The following is a 19,997-nucleotide window of genomic DNA, read 5'->3' on the forward strand; positions in this document are numbered from 1 at the left end:
TATATACAACAATATATATATATATATATATATATATATATGAACATGAATATTTTGAACAACACAAATGATGTGGAGAGCTCCATTCTATAATTCTGTTGCTCTAGAATTGCACCGCTCCGGGTGGCATCATGTTGGAGTAGCTCTGTTACAATCATTCAGAGATTTTCCTTTAGCTTAAACTCCTCTTTTGCTGGATGTAAATAATTTGTTTTGATGAGTGTTTCCTCTGGTATTGCTGTGCAGCTGGAAGGACTTTTACTGAAACTTTTTTTTATTTTTTTTATTTTGGACATTTGTTGTGATGCGTAACCATGACAAGGTGTTTTTTGTTAACAAATGGGAGGTGCTGATGAACTCCTCAAAAGCTTAAATAATATCTCAGCTACAGCCCCAATTGTCAAATGAGTCGAATAGGAGGCGCCATGGATGCATTCTCGTCCCCTTGAAGGATGTGCTCGAGTGCTTGATCACTGAGATCAGGATGCTTGTGGGACTGAGTTTGTTGTGGCTTCTGGGACTGATGAAGTCCTTTGGATGAAGGACAAAACATTTAAAAAAATTAAAAAAACATCCAGAGGACCTGCTTTAACTTTGTTTGATATTTTACCTGGATTATTAAGCATGGACTTTGATGTTCTGAACCACTTTGGCTATGGGTGCCTCAGAAGAGTCGACGGGGGAGAGGGCAGACTCCAGAAATCATCTTATAACCACTAAACTTGTTGATCCATGTGAGTGTGCTGGTTGTGATACTCCATTTTGTTGTGGCTTCTCGGACTGATGAAGTCCTTTGGATGAGGGATGAAACGTTTCACCACAAAGAAACCTTCCAGAGGAACTGAATGAACTTCTTTTTTTTTTTTTTAAACCTGGATTATTGAGCATGAACTTTGCTGTAATTAAGAAGAAGAAAAAAGGTTTCAGGAAAAAAATACAAATAAAAGAAGTAGTTGACCTGCTGTGACCGTTTGAACAGTTGCAAACAAATAATTAGCTCGAAACAGATGTTCCAACAACCTTCACCTGCTCTGCCACATGTTCAGTCCAGTGTGTGTGTGTGTGTGTGTGTGTGTGTGTGTGTGTGTGTGTGTGTGTGTGTGTGTGTGTGTGTGTGTGTGTGTTCTTCCTCCACCTCCTGAAGTGTAACCCTCCTCATGTCTAAGAAATAAAACCATGTCACATCAAAGACGGTCCATCAGCAGCTACAGTTCAGGGTTATTAAAACCAGACCCAGGTTCTTATTGAAACTGTTTTTGGGGGTTAGTTTGATGATGAAATATAAACTAGAATAAAAACTCTTGTCACATTCTCTCTCAGTAAACACGTGAAGCTCGTGCGCGCCGGAGGTGGGGCAGGTTGATGAGTTTCCCTCGGAGCGCAGCGCGCTCGAGGAGGAGGCAGAGCTGCAGCTCCACGCGAGACGCACGACGCGTCTCCCCACCAACACGCTGGACATTAGGATGTGTTTCACATCAGCGCTGGAGTCCAAGCAGGCTGCCTTCAACCGGATGGAGCTCCTCTCTGGACTCTCCTGTCCTCCTGGATGTGATTTTATTCCCACCTTCGCTTAGCGCGGGTGGCGCGCGCGCCGCCAGCATGGATTCCTTGAACGCCAGCGGGGTGATGGTGCACCTGAACTCCTCCTGGAGCCTGGACGGTGGGTATTCCTCCGCCGCCACCGCCGGCATCGCGGCTCTCGTGAGTTTCCTGATCGTCTTCACGGTGGTGGGGAACATCCTGGTGGTGATAGCCGTGCTGACCAGCAGGGCGCTCAAAGCCCCCCAGAACCTGTTCCTGGTGTCCCTGGCCACGGCGGACATCCTGGTGGCCACCCTGGTGATGCCCTTCTCCCTGGCCAATGAGCTCATGGGTTACTGGTATTTTGGCAGAGTGTGGTGTGGGATTTATCTGGCTCTGGACGTTCTGTTCTGCACCTCGTCCATCGTGCACCTGTGTGCCATCAGCCTGGACCGGTACTGGTCCGTGACGCAGGCGGTGGAGTACAACCTGAAGCGGACTCCGAGGCGCATCAAGTGCATCATCCTCGTCGTGTGGCTCATCTCCGCTTTCATCTCGTCCCCCCCGCTCCTGTCGGTGGACAGCAGCGACGACGCGAGCCCTCAGCCTCAGTGCGAGCTGAACGACGACACCTGGTACATCCTCTCCTCCAGCACCGCCTCCTTCTTCGCCCCCTGCTTGATCATGGTCCTGGTCTACATCAGAATCTACCAGGTGGCCAAAACCAGGACCAGGAGCGTGTCGGTGAAGCATCCCAGACCGGATGGCGCCACGCAAACTGAGAACGGACTGAGCAAAGCCTCCTCGCCTTTCCAAGGGGACACGGAGAATGGTCACTGTCCACCCACGCCCAGCCAGCGCACGGTCACCATGGGCCAACAGACTGAGGAGGCCGACCTGGAGGAGACCTCTTCTTCAGAGGGCAAAGGTCACAAATCCCAGCTCCGGAACTCTCAGAGGGCCAGGAGGCCCAGCCAGAGGATAGACTCCTTGTCCAAACAGTCCAGGGTCAGCAACAAGTCCACGGATCTGTTCGCCTCCAGGAGGAAGCTCCGTAGGAGCTCCTTCGCCCTCAAGAAGATCTCTCAAGCCAGAGAGAAGAGGTTTACGTTCGTCCTGGCTGTGGTGATGGGAGTGTTTGTCGTGTGCTGGTTCCCCTTTTTCTTCAGCTACAGTCTATACGGGGTCTGTGGGGACTCCTGTAAGATCCCCGATCCGCTCTTTAAGTTCTTCTTTTGGATTGGATACTGCAACAGCTCCCTCAACCCGGCCATTTACACCATCTTCAACCGGGACTTCAGACGCGCCTTTCAGAAGATCCTCTGCAAGTCCTGGAAGAAGTCCTTTTAGGTGCACCGCCATGTGACAAAGCAGACGTGTCTCCATGTCTCTGTTCTACACACAGTTGTGGTCAGGAGTTGACTTACACTCGTCTTGGGGCGAAAGCACAAGTTTTTCTATCCCACAACAAAACTATACTCAAATATTTATACCTTTTATTAGGTGCAACAAAGTTAAGTGTGGTCCTCTGGATGGTTTATTTTAGTTGAAACGTTTCACCTTTTATCCAAAGGACTTCATCAGTCCAAGGATCCACAACAAACTCAATCTTATAAATAGCACTTTCACATAGTGGGTCAACCAGTTTATGGCACTAAAATGGTTTCCAGAGTCTGCCCTCTCCCCTGCTGACTCATTTGAGGCCGTCATGGTGGGGGAGAGGGTGGACTCCAGAAACCATCTTAGTACCATCAAACTGGTTGACCAACTATGTGAAGGTGCTATTTATACGACTGAGTTTGTTGTGGCTCCTTGGACTGATGAAGTCCTTTGGATGAAAGATGGAACGCTTCAACTAAAAGAAACCATCCAGAGGACTTCATTTAACTTTCATTAGGTGGTTCAGCCTGTTTCTGTCTCCTTGGGCACCATGCAGCTAGCAGTTCTTATTTGCCAGCGTGAATGGGTTTGTTCATCAGCTCTGACTGATCTGTTCACCTCAGATCTAACTGGTTGAGATTTACATAACGGGCCGCAATGACAAGAGTATAAGACTTAACCAGTGGTGTAGTCTACATTTTTGTAGTGGGTATACTGCGCTTAGAAACCAAAGTACACCGGTTAGTACAATGTAATCGTCAATTTATTTAGATTTTTAAGCAAATTGAACATTTCAAAATTTCTCTGATGCTTATATTTGAATAAATGAACAACAAACTCTGTACAACAGTTGGCTTTGTACTAAAAACGTGTTATAGAATTTATAAAACAGTATCAAAGCAAAGCGTCGCATACTGATCGATTGTTACGAAGTGTTTAACTGCTGTTTAACGTATCAATGACACATGCCTAATGATATGTCATGTATCATTGGGCACTTTTAAGTGGGTATACTGAAATTCGTAAGCTTTTCTAGTCTGTATACTCCGTATGCTCGAGTATCGTATAGACTACACCACTGCTAACCCAATGAGCACTGTACCAACTAGAGATGGGATTTATGTCTCTTTTGAAGCGAGCCGGATCTTGTTTCAAAGAGCTGTTCAGCTTTAAACGATTAGTGACGTTGGTCTACAGCGCTACGTAAAGCCGTACGCAGTGACGTACTATGTAAGGGCTGTACCATGTGCTTCGTCAAGCGCAACTCCTCCCTTCCTGTTTCATATTCGAAATCTGCACTCCTCCTCTTTGCCGGCTCGTCTGTGTCTCAGAGGAAAAGTGAAGGAGGAAAACATAACAAGGGGAAAAAAATGCAAAAAGGAACGACTCAGTTCACATCGTTCGTTTTAAAGAGTTGCTCAAAAGATTCGGCTCGTTTGCGAACGTCACATTTCTACTGTCAAGCATGGCGGTGGTAGCTTGAAACTCGGACACTGGTGGGTGTCAGATTTGTCCAAGATGGTGTAGGGGCAGGGCAACCGACTCGGGACCTGAAAGTCCTGGGTTCGATCCCCGGTCATTGTATGTCTTGTGGTGTCTCTGAGTAGGACACCTTATCCCAAGTTGCTCCCCAGCGCTTTCCATATCTGCCCACTGCTCCACCTGGTGGTGGATGGGTTAAAAGCAGAGAGCCAATTTTGCCATTGTATGGGAAAAATACAGGTGCAAATAAATCATTAAAAGACAAAATATATTTAAAAAATAACCAAGTTTCACTCATGATGAGTTGATGTTAACTTCCGACCACGTCTGTGTCCTGAAACAGTGACTCCACGAGCTCCATGATGCCGTTTGTTCCCATTATTTGCTTCTTATAGATCATCTTGATCTGCTCTTTGTTTTTCACAGAAGTGTGCTTTAACAGATGTTCCTCAACAAAATAATAAAAGGTTCCAACATCCAGAAAATATCCACAAACGCTCAACTTATCTGTTCAGGGGGAAATAAAAGCAGACGGTTCGAGCCACTAATCTCGCTGTTTCGTCTTTTCGGCTGTGTTAATTAACCACGTCTGCCGTGTGGTAGTTTGAGCTAACATTCAATTAGCAACGTGCGGCTCAGACGGTAAACACAAACTGAGCGTTTTTCAAGATGGAGTCCCAGTTTAAATGAACAACTTAGCATTTTGGGAAGTATAATCATTCACTATAGATGTGATGAACAAGAATTACTCATTCATGTTGGAATATTACAGAGCAGAAGGAGGCAGGTTTGTTTTACTTTGTCAATGTCAGATTTATTCATAAAGCACAATAAAACAAGTGCTTTCCTGTCAAAACTGACAACAGTTCCCCAAAATAAAATAAAATTAAAGGGGCATTAAAATATATAAAAGTAAAAAGTAGTTGAGCTCTATTTACATTTTATTCTGTTTAAATCAAGTGAAAAAAAAAGGGACTTGAGCACAATTTTTCAAGTCTGTTTGCATAATTATAAAAATAAGAGCTCAAATGATTCACATTGTGTCATTTGATTATCTGTGGAAAGAAAAAACGTCTAAAAACAACCGATTTCTACTCCAGGATAGAGTTAGTTTGATTAGTGATTTATTTATTTAAATAATTGACATCAGGCACATCTGTTGCTACCTTTTGCCTCATTGCTTCTCATGATGAGGACTCCTCGAACAGCAGGGTTGCTTTTTTTAGTAAAACACCGAAAAAGGAAGCAGACAAAACGTTAAAGTGCCCGTGACATGCACGCCCTCCAAATACAAAAAGTGGGAGAAATAATTTGTAATATTTAAGAAATTTGGCTTCAAATACACAATTTCACCCGTTTTGTTATATAACGGGCATTTCCTTTAACGAGGCCCAACCAAAGTGAAACAGGAAGTGACATCAGAGGGGAACTTTCAGGTCTTTGTTCACTGATACAATTTTTTTTTTTAACTCTGACTCTTTATCTCTCTGATAGTAACTCAAAATAATCTGAAGAAACATCAGATTATTCTATACTGTCTGTGTTAGCCATTGTAGCAAAGCTCCGTCCACCTTTGACATCACTTCCTGTTACTGCGCTTCAAAATGTCTCAACAACCGTTCATCTCAGCGGTGTAAAAAAACCCAAAAATCAGTATGTTCTTAAGGTTAAATTTTCAAAAATGCATTAATAATTATCACCAAAAAGAGACATCAGAGGCACTTTAAGAGAATATAGTCATATTTTCCAGAGAAAGGTTTTAAGTTTAGGCTATAAAAAGACGTTTCTTTGGTTTTGAATGTGTTATAAAAGCTTACAGGGTTGTTGCAGGTGTCTCAAACTCAACTTAAGAGCAATATGTATGCTGTACGCTACCAGTCTTGGCCAGGTCTTTTTTGTAAAACAGATCTTTTGATCTCAATGGGACAAACCCGGTTAAATAATTGTGATTATTATTATAATACAGCTGTGTTTTCACAGCTGGATGTGACAGAAACCATCAGGGACTGACGTTCTGGTCTATAAACCATGTGATGGTTGATAATTATTAAAGTGTGGCTCTAAATCTGCCTTTCTTCATTCCTAAAGTGCTCGTAGGTTGAAGCACGAACATGAGGGCAGCTACCGAGTTGGGAACAAATAATGTGCGCAGCCAAGAGAACAGCCAAGCCGTCCATGTGACAACAGGCCAAGGTGTTGACATTTTAATTAGCTGTTTGGTTGCGAACACTGAATTCAATGGGAATGTAAAGGAAAGTTTGTCAACTTTCTTAAAAATGGTACCACCAGTCGCAACCCAGTTTGATACCAGCGTCACCGGTCGGAAAATCAACAAAATCAGCCAAAACTAAAACAGCTGCTCTGATAAGACTCAAACCCGGCCGTCAAAAACGTCAGTGAGCAGCCTCTGTGTCAGGTCCCTGACAGTGTAGTACTGAGTCGAGTTTCTCATGTTTCTGCTTCGGCTGTTGTACATTAGTTCAAGTTCAAGTTGTGTTTATTTGTCATATGCAAAGTTAACACAAGGTTAACACAAGGTCAACACAAGGTCAACACAGGGTTAACAGTACAATGAAATGCTCAGGATGAGAAGAACCGATTTGACTCGCTTAAACAACAAAGAACCGGCAAACAAGAAATACTAAAGCATGCAATAAGAGTATAAAATAAAGTACCAAAAAGTGAAAAAGTAATTATAATATGTACAAGGTCCTAAAGAAAGATAGTAAACAACAACATGGTAGAATTTTAATGGAGCAAGCAGAATTAATTTGTATGAATAAGTATTTCAAGGTAGTAATATTAGCTAAAATGCATGTGATATATATTGCACATAATTAACATATACTACACTGGTTGTGTGACAGGTTATTGCACATGTAGTGACATTGAGATTGAATTATGATGGTAAGGTAGTGACATACATGATACAGCCACATAATGCAGCAGCAATAAACATATTAGTTGTCACAGATGTGGCTTGGTGCAAAGTTATCGCCAGTTGTTCAGTGTTATTTATCCAGAGTTCAGTAATCTGACAGCTTGTGGGTAATAGTTGTCCTTTAGTGTTTTTGTGCGCGACGGCAGACTCCTGTATCGTCTGCGTGAGGGTAGTAGATGGAAGAGTCCTTGTGCTGGGTGGGTGTGGTCCTTAATGATGCTGAGCTTTACGCAGACATCAGCTGTGGTGGATGTCCTGGATGGTGTGGAGGCTGCTACCAGTGATGTCCTCTGCTGTTTGCACCACCTTCTGTAGTGCTTTCTGACCGGTGCAGTTCCCATACCACACTGTGATGCAGCCTGTCAGCAGGCTCTCAGTGGTGCACCTATAAAAGTTGGTGAGGATGCTGGTGTTCGTACCAAACTTCTTTAATCTTTTTAGGAAGTAAAGTCTTTGTCAGGCTTTCTTGACCACATTGTCTGTCATTAAACACATTTATTGTGTCGTTTAGGGTTTTAGCCATGCTAAGCTAACAAGCTGCAGGTTCTAGGTCCGGTTATGTACTTCAACAACGAAGCAAATATTTCCCAATATGTCAAACTATTGTTTCGTTTTAAAGTAAATTAGATGTAATTTTATATAAAAACTGTTCTCAGACGGTTCATGTGGACGTATTTTTAAGATTTGCCGAGTCTCGGCTGCAGGTTTCAATTTTCTTTGGTTGCTTTTTTATATTGTTTTTAAACTAAACTAACCGATAACTGGTTTAAATCAATCTATGATCTTCTCTTTTTCAATTTGTTTTTGTTAAATTGCATTTATTTATTTGTGTTTTTTTCTTCTTCTTTCGGCTGCTCCCTTCTTCAGGAGGCGCCACAGCAATCTAACTTGCACGAAGACTTGGTGGTTGTTTTTACACTAGATGTCCTTCCTGACGCAACCACAGACCACCGAGCTACCACAGCCCTCTGTGGAGCAGAGAGCTGCCATCTAGGGTGCCCAGGGAAGCAGAGGGTGGGGGTTGGGGGCCCAGAATGGGGCAAATGAGAGTGGAGGCAGGCGTGGGTGTTTTACCTCTCCTATCCACATTTTGATGTTGTTGGTCTGGGGAGTCGTACCAGCGACCTTCTGATCAGAGGCCCACCTTCTGTAGCCTCTGCGCCACCACTCTCCCCCCCACCCCCCCATATTGTCTTGTTAGTTTACCTGAAATTTTTTTGCGACTCTTTATTTTCACCTTCCATCGTTTTGAGGTCTGATTCACCGATTGGGAAGAATTGACTTCGATGTTTTTCCACGGTTTTGTTTGTCATCTTGTTTCCTGGCCTCACTCTGCTGTTGGTGACACAAGCTTCTACACTTTTTAGCATCCTTGCTGCAAACAGGCTGTAGCTGTGATGGTGGAGCTGGAAGCTTTGAGCGTTGTCATGGTAACCCGTACCAACGGTGACAAGTAGACGATAATTCACAGTCTTTGGTCTCGGCTTGACATTCTGCTTTGAGAAGACGCTGAGAAAGTGCTGATGCAGCAGCTTAAAATGGAAAAGTTAAATGTTTACAGGGTGTGAAATTAAGGTCAAGTTTATTTCCCAAATGACCCTGAAGTGCTGAGGTTTTCAGAATAAAAGCATTTATTTAGTGTTTGATTTTCAAGACAGTACCCATCTTATTTTTTATTTATTTTTACTGCAGTTGACAGTTTTGTTCTTAAAATTAAGTGTACCCCTCACCTCTGGTGATCAATTTGACCAACCACTAGGGGGCACAAGCCAGGATATCTCTTGTGCTGGTCCCAAGCCTGGGTAAATAGTGAGGGTTGTGTCAGGAATGACATCTGACATAAAACACTTTTGCCCAAACTATAATGCAAGTTTATCAAAGCAAAACCAAACCGGATCTGTTGAGGCCCGGGTTAACAACGACTGCCACCAGTGCTGTTGACAAACAGGGTGCCTGTAGGAAATTGTGCTACTGTTGGTCGAAGACCACGAGGAGGGAAACGTGTCAGGAGACAGAAGGCGAAGAAGAAAGTCAAGAATGTAGGACTAGTGATTGCAACTCTAAATGTGGGGACAAGGACAGGCAAAGGTAGAGAGCTGGCTGACATGATGCAGAGAATGAATGTAGATGTTTATGTGTCCAGACCAAGTGGAAGGGCAGCAAGGCTCGCAGCATTGGAGCAGGGTTCAGACTGTTTTACCATGGTGTGGATAGAAAGAGAAATGGAGTAGGGGTGGTCCTGAAGGAGGAGTTGGCAAAGAATGTAGTAGAGGTAAAAGGAGTGTCAGATAGGATGATGTATCTGAAGGTAGAAGTAGAAGGTCTGGTGGTAAATGTTGTCAGTGGTTATGCTCCACAGGTTGGATGTGATGTGGAGGAGAAATATATATTTTGGAAGGATCTGGATGAAGTGATAGAGAGTATTCCCAGGAAGAAGAGAGTGGTGATCAGAGCAGACCTGAATGGACATGTTCGTGAAGAAAACAAAGGGGATGAGGAAGTGATGAGTAGGTTTGGTGTCAAGGAAAGAAACCAGAAACTGTTACTATGTTATATGGTGGTGGATCTTGCCAAGAGAATGAAAATGGCTGTAGTCAACACTTGTTTCCAAAAGAGGGAGGAACATGGAGTGACCTATAAGAATGGAGGAAGGAGTACGCAGGTCGACTACATTCTGTGTAGAAGAGGAAACCTGAGGGAGATTGGGGACTGTAAGGTTGTGGCAGGGGAGAGCATGGCCAGACAGCATCGGATGGTTGTGTGTAGAATGGCTGTTGTTGTGAAAAAGAGAAAAAGAGTAAAATCAGAGAAGAAGACCAAATGGTGGAAGATGAGAAGAAAGTTGTGAGAAATTCAGAGAGGAGCTGTTAAAGGCTCTGTGTGGTAAGAAAGAGCTTCTAAATGACTGGACTACTACAGCAACATTAATTAGAGAGACGGTTAGGAAGGTACTTGGTGTGTCATTTGAATAGAGAATGGAAGATAAGCAAACCTAGAAGTGACAGATAGCTTCGAGGTGGAGGTAGGAGTGCATCAAGGATCGGCTCTGAGCCCCTTCTTGTTTGCTCTGGTAATGGACCGACTAACAGATGAGGTCAGGCAAGAATCCCCATGGACTATAATGTTTGCAGATGACATTGTGATTTGTGGTGAGAACAAGAAACAGGTGGAAGAGAACTTGAAGAGGTAGAAGTATGCACTTGAAAGAAGAGGAATGAAAGTCAGCTGTAGTAAAACAGAGTATGTGTGTGAATGAGAGGGAGGCTGTTGGAACAGTGAGGCTACAAGGAGCAGAGGTCACAAAGGTGCAGGACTTCAAGTACTTGGGTTCAACTGTCCAGGAAAATGGAGCGTGTGATAAAGAAGTAAAGAAGAGAGTTCAGGCAGGATGGAGGAGATGGAGAAAAGTTTCAGGAATGATTTGCGACAAAAGGGTGTCGGCAAAGGAAGGAAACGTTTACAAGACAGGGGTGAGACCAGCTATGTTGTGTGATCTGGAGACAGAGACATGGACAAAAAGACAAGAGAAAGAACTGGAAGTGGCAAAAATGAAGATGTTGAAGTTCTCCTTAGAAGTGACAAGGATGGATAAGATTAGGAATGAGATCATCAGCAGAGGTTGAACAACTGGGAGATAAAGTTAGAGACCAGACCGAGATGGTTTGGACATGTCCAGAGAGGGGACAGTGGGTATACTGGTAGAAGGATGTTAGAAATGCAACTGCCAAGAAAAAGACAAAGAGAAGAAATATGGATGCAGTTAGAGAGAACATGGATGTAGTTGGAGTCTGGACAGAGGATGCAGAGGACAGAGTGAGATGGAGGAGGATTACTCGCTTTAATGACACCGGAAGAGGAAAAAGCCGAAAGAAGAAGAAAGAAAGAAAGTTCATGCAAACTTAACTTTTTAAAACCTTTACATCACCATCAATTTCACAATGCACTTTTATTCTGGAAGAAATATAATAATCCTGCAGGATGCGTCCCACACTGCTCTGGAAGTGCTACAGCTATCTGCTGGTGCTCAGAAATAACCATACAGCTCTATCTAAATTCATTTGTAACGCAACACTGGCTGTGATGTAAAGATTTAAAAACAGCTTTTGCATCATGCCATGACACATTTACAATCGTTTAAAGATGGGAGTAGCCCTCTTTGGTCTTGGCCTGCTCTGACTAGCCATTAACTCATCAATCTGGACATATTTTAACCATTTCGCCAGAATGAGGTACTTTGAAGTACAATCTGCAACAGGTAAGATACTAATTGTTCATAATGGTTCCACAGAACCTCACTTTAAAAAGTGCGAAGTGTTGCTTTGGACACAGTCAGAGTCCAATGTCACCATTTGTTGCTTCCCTCTTCAAGTCTTGGCTAAACTTACTGGTGAAGACACAGTTCAAAGTTGTCTTCCATCAAATTAAAATGGAAAAAGACGTTAAATAAATCCAACACAGAGGTACCTTTTTTTTTTTTAGCTTAAAGGGGAAATCCCAGTTTATGCAAACCCACTGGAGACATTTAGTTTGAAGTGTTGGAAATGTGTAAACAGTCTTCATGTGGCGATGTTTGTGAAGAGCACATTCGTAGCTCATTAAGCAAAGTGGGTTTGGGTTCAACGAGGATGCCATGATGGAGTCAAGGGTCAGGTTCTCTGATGGAGTGTATCCACGTCTGTTTCAGGGTGTTAGTGGCCTCTCAGCACAACAGGTTTGATGCTGGTTCCGTCAGCGTCATATAATAATATTCCCTGAGGGCGAGACTGATGAGAAACTGAATGCCCCACACAAAACTCTTGTTTTCCTCCAATGTGTGTGCGCGCACATGCATCAAAAAGCCATTTGTAACGGGTTATGATCCCATCTGTTGTTGTTCCAACTGCTATTCGCAGCCACCAGAGATTTATGTCCAACAAAACCCACAAAAAGCGTTAACCAACCGTGTGTAGTTGTGCAAGGTGGAAAGTGTGATAAAAGACAGCAGGCAAATCTGTTGTTTGTGTCATATAAAGCTAGCTTTTACACCAATCTCTCCCTTTTTGCTTATTTATCCCAACTGCAGCAGAACAAGCTCGTTTATAACCCGAATTTAAGCTAAAAGTCCTTTTTGTTTAAGAACGGTAAACAAACGTATCTTTGTGTTTGGAAATGTATGGAAACTAAAAACAGTTTTCTTCACGAGCCAGAGAGGAACGAGGAACACAAACTGTTGTTTTGTCTGTTTTTATCACACTGGTCATATTTAAAATCCCACATAGGATTTTTAGTTGTTCACAAATGAGTGTTTTAACCGCGACAGATTGTATTAATTCAAAATAACTTTATAAATTATGAAAATTCCACTATTTCTGTAGTCAGTTTGGGGAGGCAACAGGTCCACGAGAGAAACCAGACCCCCCTCTCCACAACATAAGTTCAAGTTCAAGTAGGTTTTATTGTCTTCGCATCACATGTGGCACATGAGGTGGAACAAAATTGTGTACTCAGGGTCCCAGTTACATCCAACAATAGCAAAAATATAAATTGTAAAAGAAACAGTAAATAAGGATCTAAGATGTAAACTAAGATATACGCTAAACAATAATAGTGCAAAACAATATGCCAAACAACAGCAGCACGAACATGAGTCTGTGTGAGTAGATGAGTACGAATAAATACAGCAGCATGAAATAATCAGCAGCATGATATCAGCAGCATGGATAATCAGCAGCACATATCAACAATCAAAGTGGGATTACAGTGATTTTTTTTTTTTTCACCGTGAAAATTTTGGTTAGATATTCATGAGTCTTAACAGCCTCAGGGTAGAAGCTGTTCCTCAGTCTAGTGGTTCTACACTTAATGCTCCTCAACCTCCTTCCTGAGGGGAGTGGAGCAAAAACTGTGTGTGCTGGGTGAGTGGGGTCCTTCTTGATGCAAGTGGCCCTCTTCCTGCATCTGGAGGTGTAGATGTCTGTGATGGTGGGGGGAGGCTGACTCCAATAGACTTCTGTGCAGCCTTCACCACTCTCTGCAGAAAAAAGTTTTGTAAGCTCAATCATCCAGGTAGATTACAAAAATGGTTAAATCATGTCATCTGGAAACAGATGACATGATTTAACCATTTTTGTAATCACTCTTTGCAAAGCTTTTCTTTCTGCAGCTGTGCAGCCCCTGTGCCACCCATTGATGCTGGAGCACAGGATGATCTCCAGAGCAACATAACATAACACATCACAACACAACACATCATTATACAACATGACATAACACAATGCAACATAACATAACACATCACAACACAACACAACATAATACGACATGACATAACACAATGCAACATAACATAACACATCACAACACAACACAACATAATACAACATGACATAACACAATGCAACATAACATAACACATCACAACACAACACATCATAATACAACATGACATAACACAATGCAACATAACATAACACATCACAACACAACACATCATAATACAACACAACATAACAACATAACACAATGCAACATAACATAACACATCACAACACAACACAGCATAGCAAAAACACACATCATGACACAACATAACACAATGCAACATAACACAACACAGCATATCAAAAACACACATCATGACACAATATAACACAATGCAACATAACACAACACAGCAGAGCAAAACATAACACAACACAGCAGAGCAAAACATAACACAACATAACACAACCAAAAAAAGTTAAATCTGGTCCTCTAGACCCCTGGATTATTGAGCATGCATCAGGAAACATAACACAACACAACATAACACAACACAGCATAGCAAAAACACACATCATGACACAACATAACACAGCAGAGCAAAACATAACACAACATAACACAACCTACAAAAGTTAAATCTGGTCCTCTGGACCCCTGGATTATTGAGCATGCATCAGGAAACATAACACAACATAACATAACACATCACAACACAGCATAGCCTTACATAACACAACATACCACAATATAACACAACATAACATGCTATATTATAACACAACATCACACAGCATAGTAAAATGTAGCAGAGCATAAGATAGCATAACACAACACAGCATAGCACAGCAAAACATAACATAAGAACGTAACACAACATAACACTGCACAACAACTACTTATTCATGCAATTTCATCCTACTTGCACTGTTATATTCTACCATGTTGTTGTTTACTATTTTTCTTTTGGACCTTGTAAATATTATATTTCTTTTTCACCTTTAGGTACTTTATTTTGTACCTTATTGAATGCTTTAATATTTCTTGTTTGTGTTTTTTCTTTTCACGAGTCCCATCGGTTCTTCTCATCCTGAACATTTCATTGCACTGTTGACCTTGTGTTAACCTTCATATGACAAATAAACAACATACTGACTTCAATTTTCTGTGAAGGGTTGGACCCCAAGAGTGACAACAACACGGGCAGACCATCACGAGGCTGGTTTACGACAACCACCCTCAGAAGCAATAACCTTCCAGAGAAAAACTGTTTAAACTCGAGCACAAATTCATCAGTAATTTTACTCTTTGAGACATGAACGAACACTGAAGTGTGTGCTCTGGAGGTTGAATCTCAGATAAAACCAAGTCATCGTGTCTTTTATTAACACTTTAAGGCTGCTGCGACGCCACAGCATCTCATCTCAGCCCAGTCCGTGATGTCCTCTGAACCAGCATCATGGCTTCGTGGCCCTTTAATAATTCATCTGTGGAGCGACCGGGAGCACCTTTGCTCCATCACACAAGATGCTCACGGATCAAAGCTGGAGCTTAAAGCAAACAGGAAATGAGAGCGATGTGTGAACGACTCCGATCCGAAGCTCAGTAAGTTGGTCTATCAACTTAAATGGGAGTTTTTGATGTTTAAATATCAGCCTCTGCAAAAAGTTAAAAAAAAATTAATGGATTTTTCAGTTTGCCAAAAGAACATGTGTATTTTGATACACGTATAAACTGGAACACTTACTGGTAATCCAGTTCTTTCTTTGCTGGCAACATTGTCCTTTTTCAGCAGACAAAGACTGATTTTCTTGGAAAAACACAAAGAAACAAATTCGCCAAACAGAGAGAAATCAAAACATGTTCGGGCGTCTTTAATGCAACGATTTCCAGCAGGAAAAGATTGACCCACATTTAGGTCAATATCTGTAAAACTGAGTGACACAGAGTCATTATTGTGCTGGCAAAGGTTGAGTAGCGGTGGTGGTCATCATGAACTGACTCTGAGAGTTAATCGCAGATGAAACTGTCATCTGTGGTGAGAACAGGGAACAGGTGGAAGAGAACTTAGAGAGGTGGAGGTATGCACTGTCCAGGAAAATGGGGAGTGGTACAAAGGTGAAGAAGAGAGTCCAGGCAGGATGGAGAAAAGTTTCAGGAGTGATTTGCATCAAAAGGGTGTCAGCAGAGGTCAAAGGAAAAGTTTACAAGACAGTGGTGAGACCAGCTATGTTGTATGGTCTGGAGACAGAGACATGGACAAAAAGACAGGAGAAAGAACTGGAAGTGGCGGAAATGAAGATGTTGAGGTTCTTCTTAGGAGTGACAAAGATGGATAAGAGTAGGAATGAGATCATCAGAGGTACAGTACAGGTTGAACAACTGGGAGATAAAGTTAGAGACCAGACTGAGATGGTTTGGACATGTCCAGAGGAGGGACAGTGGGTATACTGGTAGAAGGATGTTAGAAATGCAGCTGCCAGGAAAAAGACAAAGGAGAGATACGTATATGAATGCAGTTAGAGAGGAGGTGGAGGTAGATGGAGGACAGAGGATGACTTACTGCGGAGACCCCTGAGGCAGGGAACAGCTGAACGAAGGGGATTCTTTAAGTCAGTCAGCTGTGATTTCGACATTTTATCATTTTTTAAACTTGGCTTAGTTCCGATGTGATAAATGGTCAGAATAAATGTAACAACCCTGTTTCTTTCTGTAAAACCACCCCAGAAACACAAATCTTTTGTAAAAGTCGTGGTAAATTTTCCCCCAAGTGTCTAAAAAATGTAGATGTTTCTTAACCTGAGCAAAGGTCACAGCCCCTGACTGACGCTGTAGACGAACTTTTTATCTGCTGTGAGTTATAAATAATAAAATGGAGTTTAAAAAAAATCATCCAAACCGTCAACGCACAGAAGAAATGCTGAGCCTTAATTTGTACACTTAAACTGTATTTTTCACTCCAGTGTACTTTTTTTCCCCACAGAGAACAAATGATTTTATTGAGATACAAAAGCACAAGCTGATCCTAGGTCACTTTTATAGTTTTGTTTGTACCAGGAAGCTCAAGTCGCCTCGGGGGAGGACATAAAGGTAAACTACGTACCTGATCAGGGTGGAAAACCCAAACAGGCAGCGATTGTTCCGGTCTAATCTTAGAAAAAGCAAAACACATCAACAAGTGGTTAGATGTTTCTTTTTTAAAAACTGATACTTCTAATTATCGCCCTGAACTGAACCCCGAGGCATTTTGTGAAATATGTGAAAATTACCGGAAAAGAAACAAGATTACATTTATTATCCATTCTGTGGCGGTCTGATGGGACAAATATTGCTCATTTACAGGATGAAAGAACCGACTTGTCCACTAAAAAACAAACAGTGTCGTGTGCTCGTAAACTGGATTGATTGTTAGGAAAATTGGACGTTTTCAGAACTGGGACCATCAGAAGATAAAACGCCATGGTGGTGGTGGTGGTGGGTGGGGGGGGGGGGTGTCGAGTCGACCATGTTTCTGTAAAGATGTTTTAAAAAAGGCCACAAAGCCCGACACAATGATCCACCGTTAGATTCAAACACAACAGGGCTGCATCCCTGTGTGTAATATGTGTGGGTGGGTGGGTGGGGGGCATGGTTTCTGATCAGAAACTTAAATATTTTTTCAAGTTACCATTTTTCCACTTGTTGAATACTTTCCTGGAGGTTTTTGAACCACAAGAGGGCAGAATAAACAAGGACATGAGTCAACTTCTTCTATGTCCTGTTTCTCCTTGAAGCTTTTTAAAATCCATCCATCATCCTTTACCCGCTTCTTCCTTTATGGGTCATGGGGTTCACTGGTACCCATGTCTAGCTATCACTGTGGGAGAGGCAAGGGACACCCTGGACAGGTCTCCAGTTCATCACAGGGACACATAGAGACAAACAACCACTCACTCTCTTACTCACACCTAGAGACAATTTAGAGTTTTCAATCAGCCTAACATGCATGTTTTGGTCTGTGGAAGGAAACTGGAGTACCCGGAGAAAACCCACTCATGCACGGAGAGAACATGTAATAGAAAGGTCCTGGACAAGGATTTGAACCGCCAACCTTCTCGCTAAGAGGCAACAGCTCTGCCGACTGAGCCACCGTGCTGCCCCAGAACAGAGAAGTTTATAAAAAAATTTAAAAGTATTTGAAGACACTGTAAATCAGTTTCCTATTGAGTCTTCTTGGTGTGCAGTTTTATTGATTAGTTTCTGCCATATGAATCTTTAAACAAGACCGATGAGAGGTGAGTTCATAAATATTGAAGGTGTTGAGGTATGAACTAAGAATGTGAGCACCATATTTATCAGTGACGCTCCTCTTGTTCTTTTCATATACCTGTGTCTCGTTTCTGTCCTCTATCTCCAGCCAGTCTTGGCAGATGGCTGCCCATCCAGAGACTGGTTCTGCTGGTGGTTTATTCCTGTTTAAAGACAGTCTTTCCTTTCCTCTGTTGCCAATGTACTGCTCAAGATAGGAGATTACAATAAAGTGAATGTTCAATGCAATCCGTTTGCTTCCTTGGATAACTTTTACTGACAGTTTTAAAGAAAGTGAATGTTTTCGTACAGCGCACTGAGATGACTTTTGTTGTGAAGTGGTGTCGATCCAAGCAAGGCAAGATGATCGCAACTTAAGGGGTTGAACTACCTGAAGGTAACATCCCACATGACCAGGACAGCTACCTTCTTCTTCTTCTTTTGGCTTTTCCCTCTTCGGGGTTCTCCACAGTGAGTCATCCTGCATGTCCCTCTGTTCTCCTCACTCCAACTACCTCCATGTCCTCTCTAACTGCATCCATACATCTCCTCTTTGTCTTTTTCCTGACAGCTGCATTTCTAACATCCTTCTACAAATATACCCACTGTCCCTCCTCTGGACATGTCCAAACCATCTCAGTCTGTCCTCTCTGACTTTGTCTCCAAGTTGTTCAACCTGTGTTGTACCTCTGATGATCTCATTCCTAATCGTTCTTATCACGCCTAAGAAGAACCTCAACATCTTCATTTCTGCTATTTCCAGTTCTTTCTCCTGTCTTTTTGTCCATGTCTCTGTCTCCAGACCATACAACATAGCTGGTCTCACCATTGTCTTGTAAACTTTTCCTTTGATCTTTGCTGCCACTCTTTTGTCACAAATCCCTCCTGAACCTTTTCTCCATCCACTCCATCCTGCCTGGACTCTCTTCTTCACCTCTTTACCACACTCCCCATTTTCCTGGACAGTGGACCCCAAGTACTTGAAGTCCTGCACATTTGTGACCATGACAGTCACCAATACCTTGGAATCTCACAGGAAATGGCAATCATGATGAGGCCACAAGGAAGTCTGCCACAACCAAGTACTTACAGAAAGTAAGGCAGGTCCTGAAGAGCAAGCTGAAGGGCAAGAAGAAAGGCTGAGCTGCCAACATGTAAGCAGTACCAGTCATGAGATATTCCGCTGGAATAACTGCCTGGCCAAAGGAGGAGATGGAAGCCACTGACATCGACTTGTAAGCTCCTCACGATGCATGGAGGGTTTCACCCCAAATCCAGCCTCACAACCTGAACCTGCAGTACATCAGGAAAAAAGCTTCTGGCTCTGCTACAACCTTTAGCTTTTAGACACTTTTGATACTTCTAGTTTCTAGCTAGTTGTAGGATCAAAGTTTTCTGTTTCTTTCTCTTTTCTTCATATTAATATAGTATATCAATTTTAAATCATGAATATAAGATAGGAGACTGTTTTAATGCATTGAAATGGCTTGTTTTTCAATGTCAACGGTAAAACTACCGTACCGTTCTGCCGTAGCTCCTTACTTTATATTTTTTATATCCATAAGATGTACATCCGTAGATTTCAACTTACACACCAGAACGTCCAACTTCCTGTCTGCAACTACGGAAGCCTAATAGGCTAACAAAGTAACTCAAAACAAACTCTAATTAACCAGACATAAACAAGTTTCAATGTCAAATATTATACTTAAACTTAAATGTTTTACTATAAATTATGCTTACACTGGACTTTTGATACTTTTACTTTCTAGCCAGTGTTTTGATCATTTTTGCATTGAGCTAGTCTTTGGCTACCTTTAGCTTCTAGCAACTCTATTGATACTTTTATCTTCTAGCTAATGTTTTGATACTTTTAGCTTCTAGTTAGTCTTTTGATACTTTCAGCAACTAGTCTTTTGATACTTTTAGTTTCTAGTTAGTCTTGTAATTAATTTTGCCTTTAGCTATATGGCTACCTTTAGATTCTAGTAACTCTATTGATATTTTTAGCCGCAAATCTTTTGATATTTTTAGCTTCTAGTTAGTCTTTTGATACTTTCAGCTTCTAGCTAGTCTTCTGATACTTTTAGCTTCTTGTAAGTCTTTTGATACTTTTGGCTTCTAGCCGGTCTTTTGATCAGTTTTG

At 42.1% G+C, this 19,997-nt stretch overlaps 2 protein-coding genes across 5 annotated transcripts in view; both read left to right on the top strand.

Moving 5' to 3' along the window:
- Positions 1 to 19,997, top strand: part of gps2 (G protein pathway suppressor 2) — an 831,114-nt gene that overhangs the window by 482,828 nt on the left and 328,289 nt on the right. The window lies entirely within an intron of this gene.
- On the top strand, positions 1,600 to 2,957 carry LOC119409248 (alpha-2 adrenergic receptor-like). Its single transcript, XM_037676100.1, has one exon. The coding sequence runs from the start codon at positions 1,600 to 1,602 to the stop codon at positions 2,869 to 2,871; it is 1,272 nt and encodes a 423-aa protein (XP_037532028.1). The 3' UTR covers positions 2,872 to 2,957.

Source organism: Nematolebias whitei, chromosome 1, assembly GCF_014905685.2.
Source record: "Nematolebias whitei isolate Nwh7 chromosome 1, NemWhi1, whole genome shotgun sequence".
Lineage (NCBI taxonomy): Eukaryota > Metazoa > Chordata > Actinopteri > Cyprinodontiformes > Rivulidae > Nematolebias > Nematolebias whitei.

Coding starts and splice junctions, on each gene's coding strand:
- LOC119409248 (XM_037676100.1), top strand. CDS start 1,600: ATGGATTCCTTGAACGCCAGCGGGGTGATGGTGCACCTGAACTCCTCC.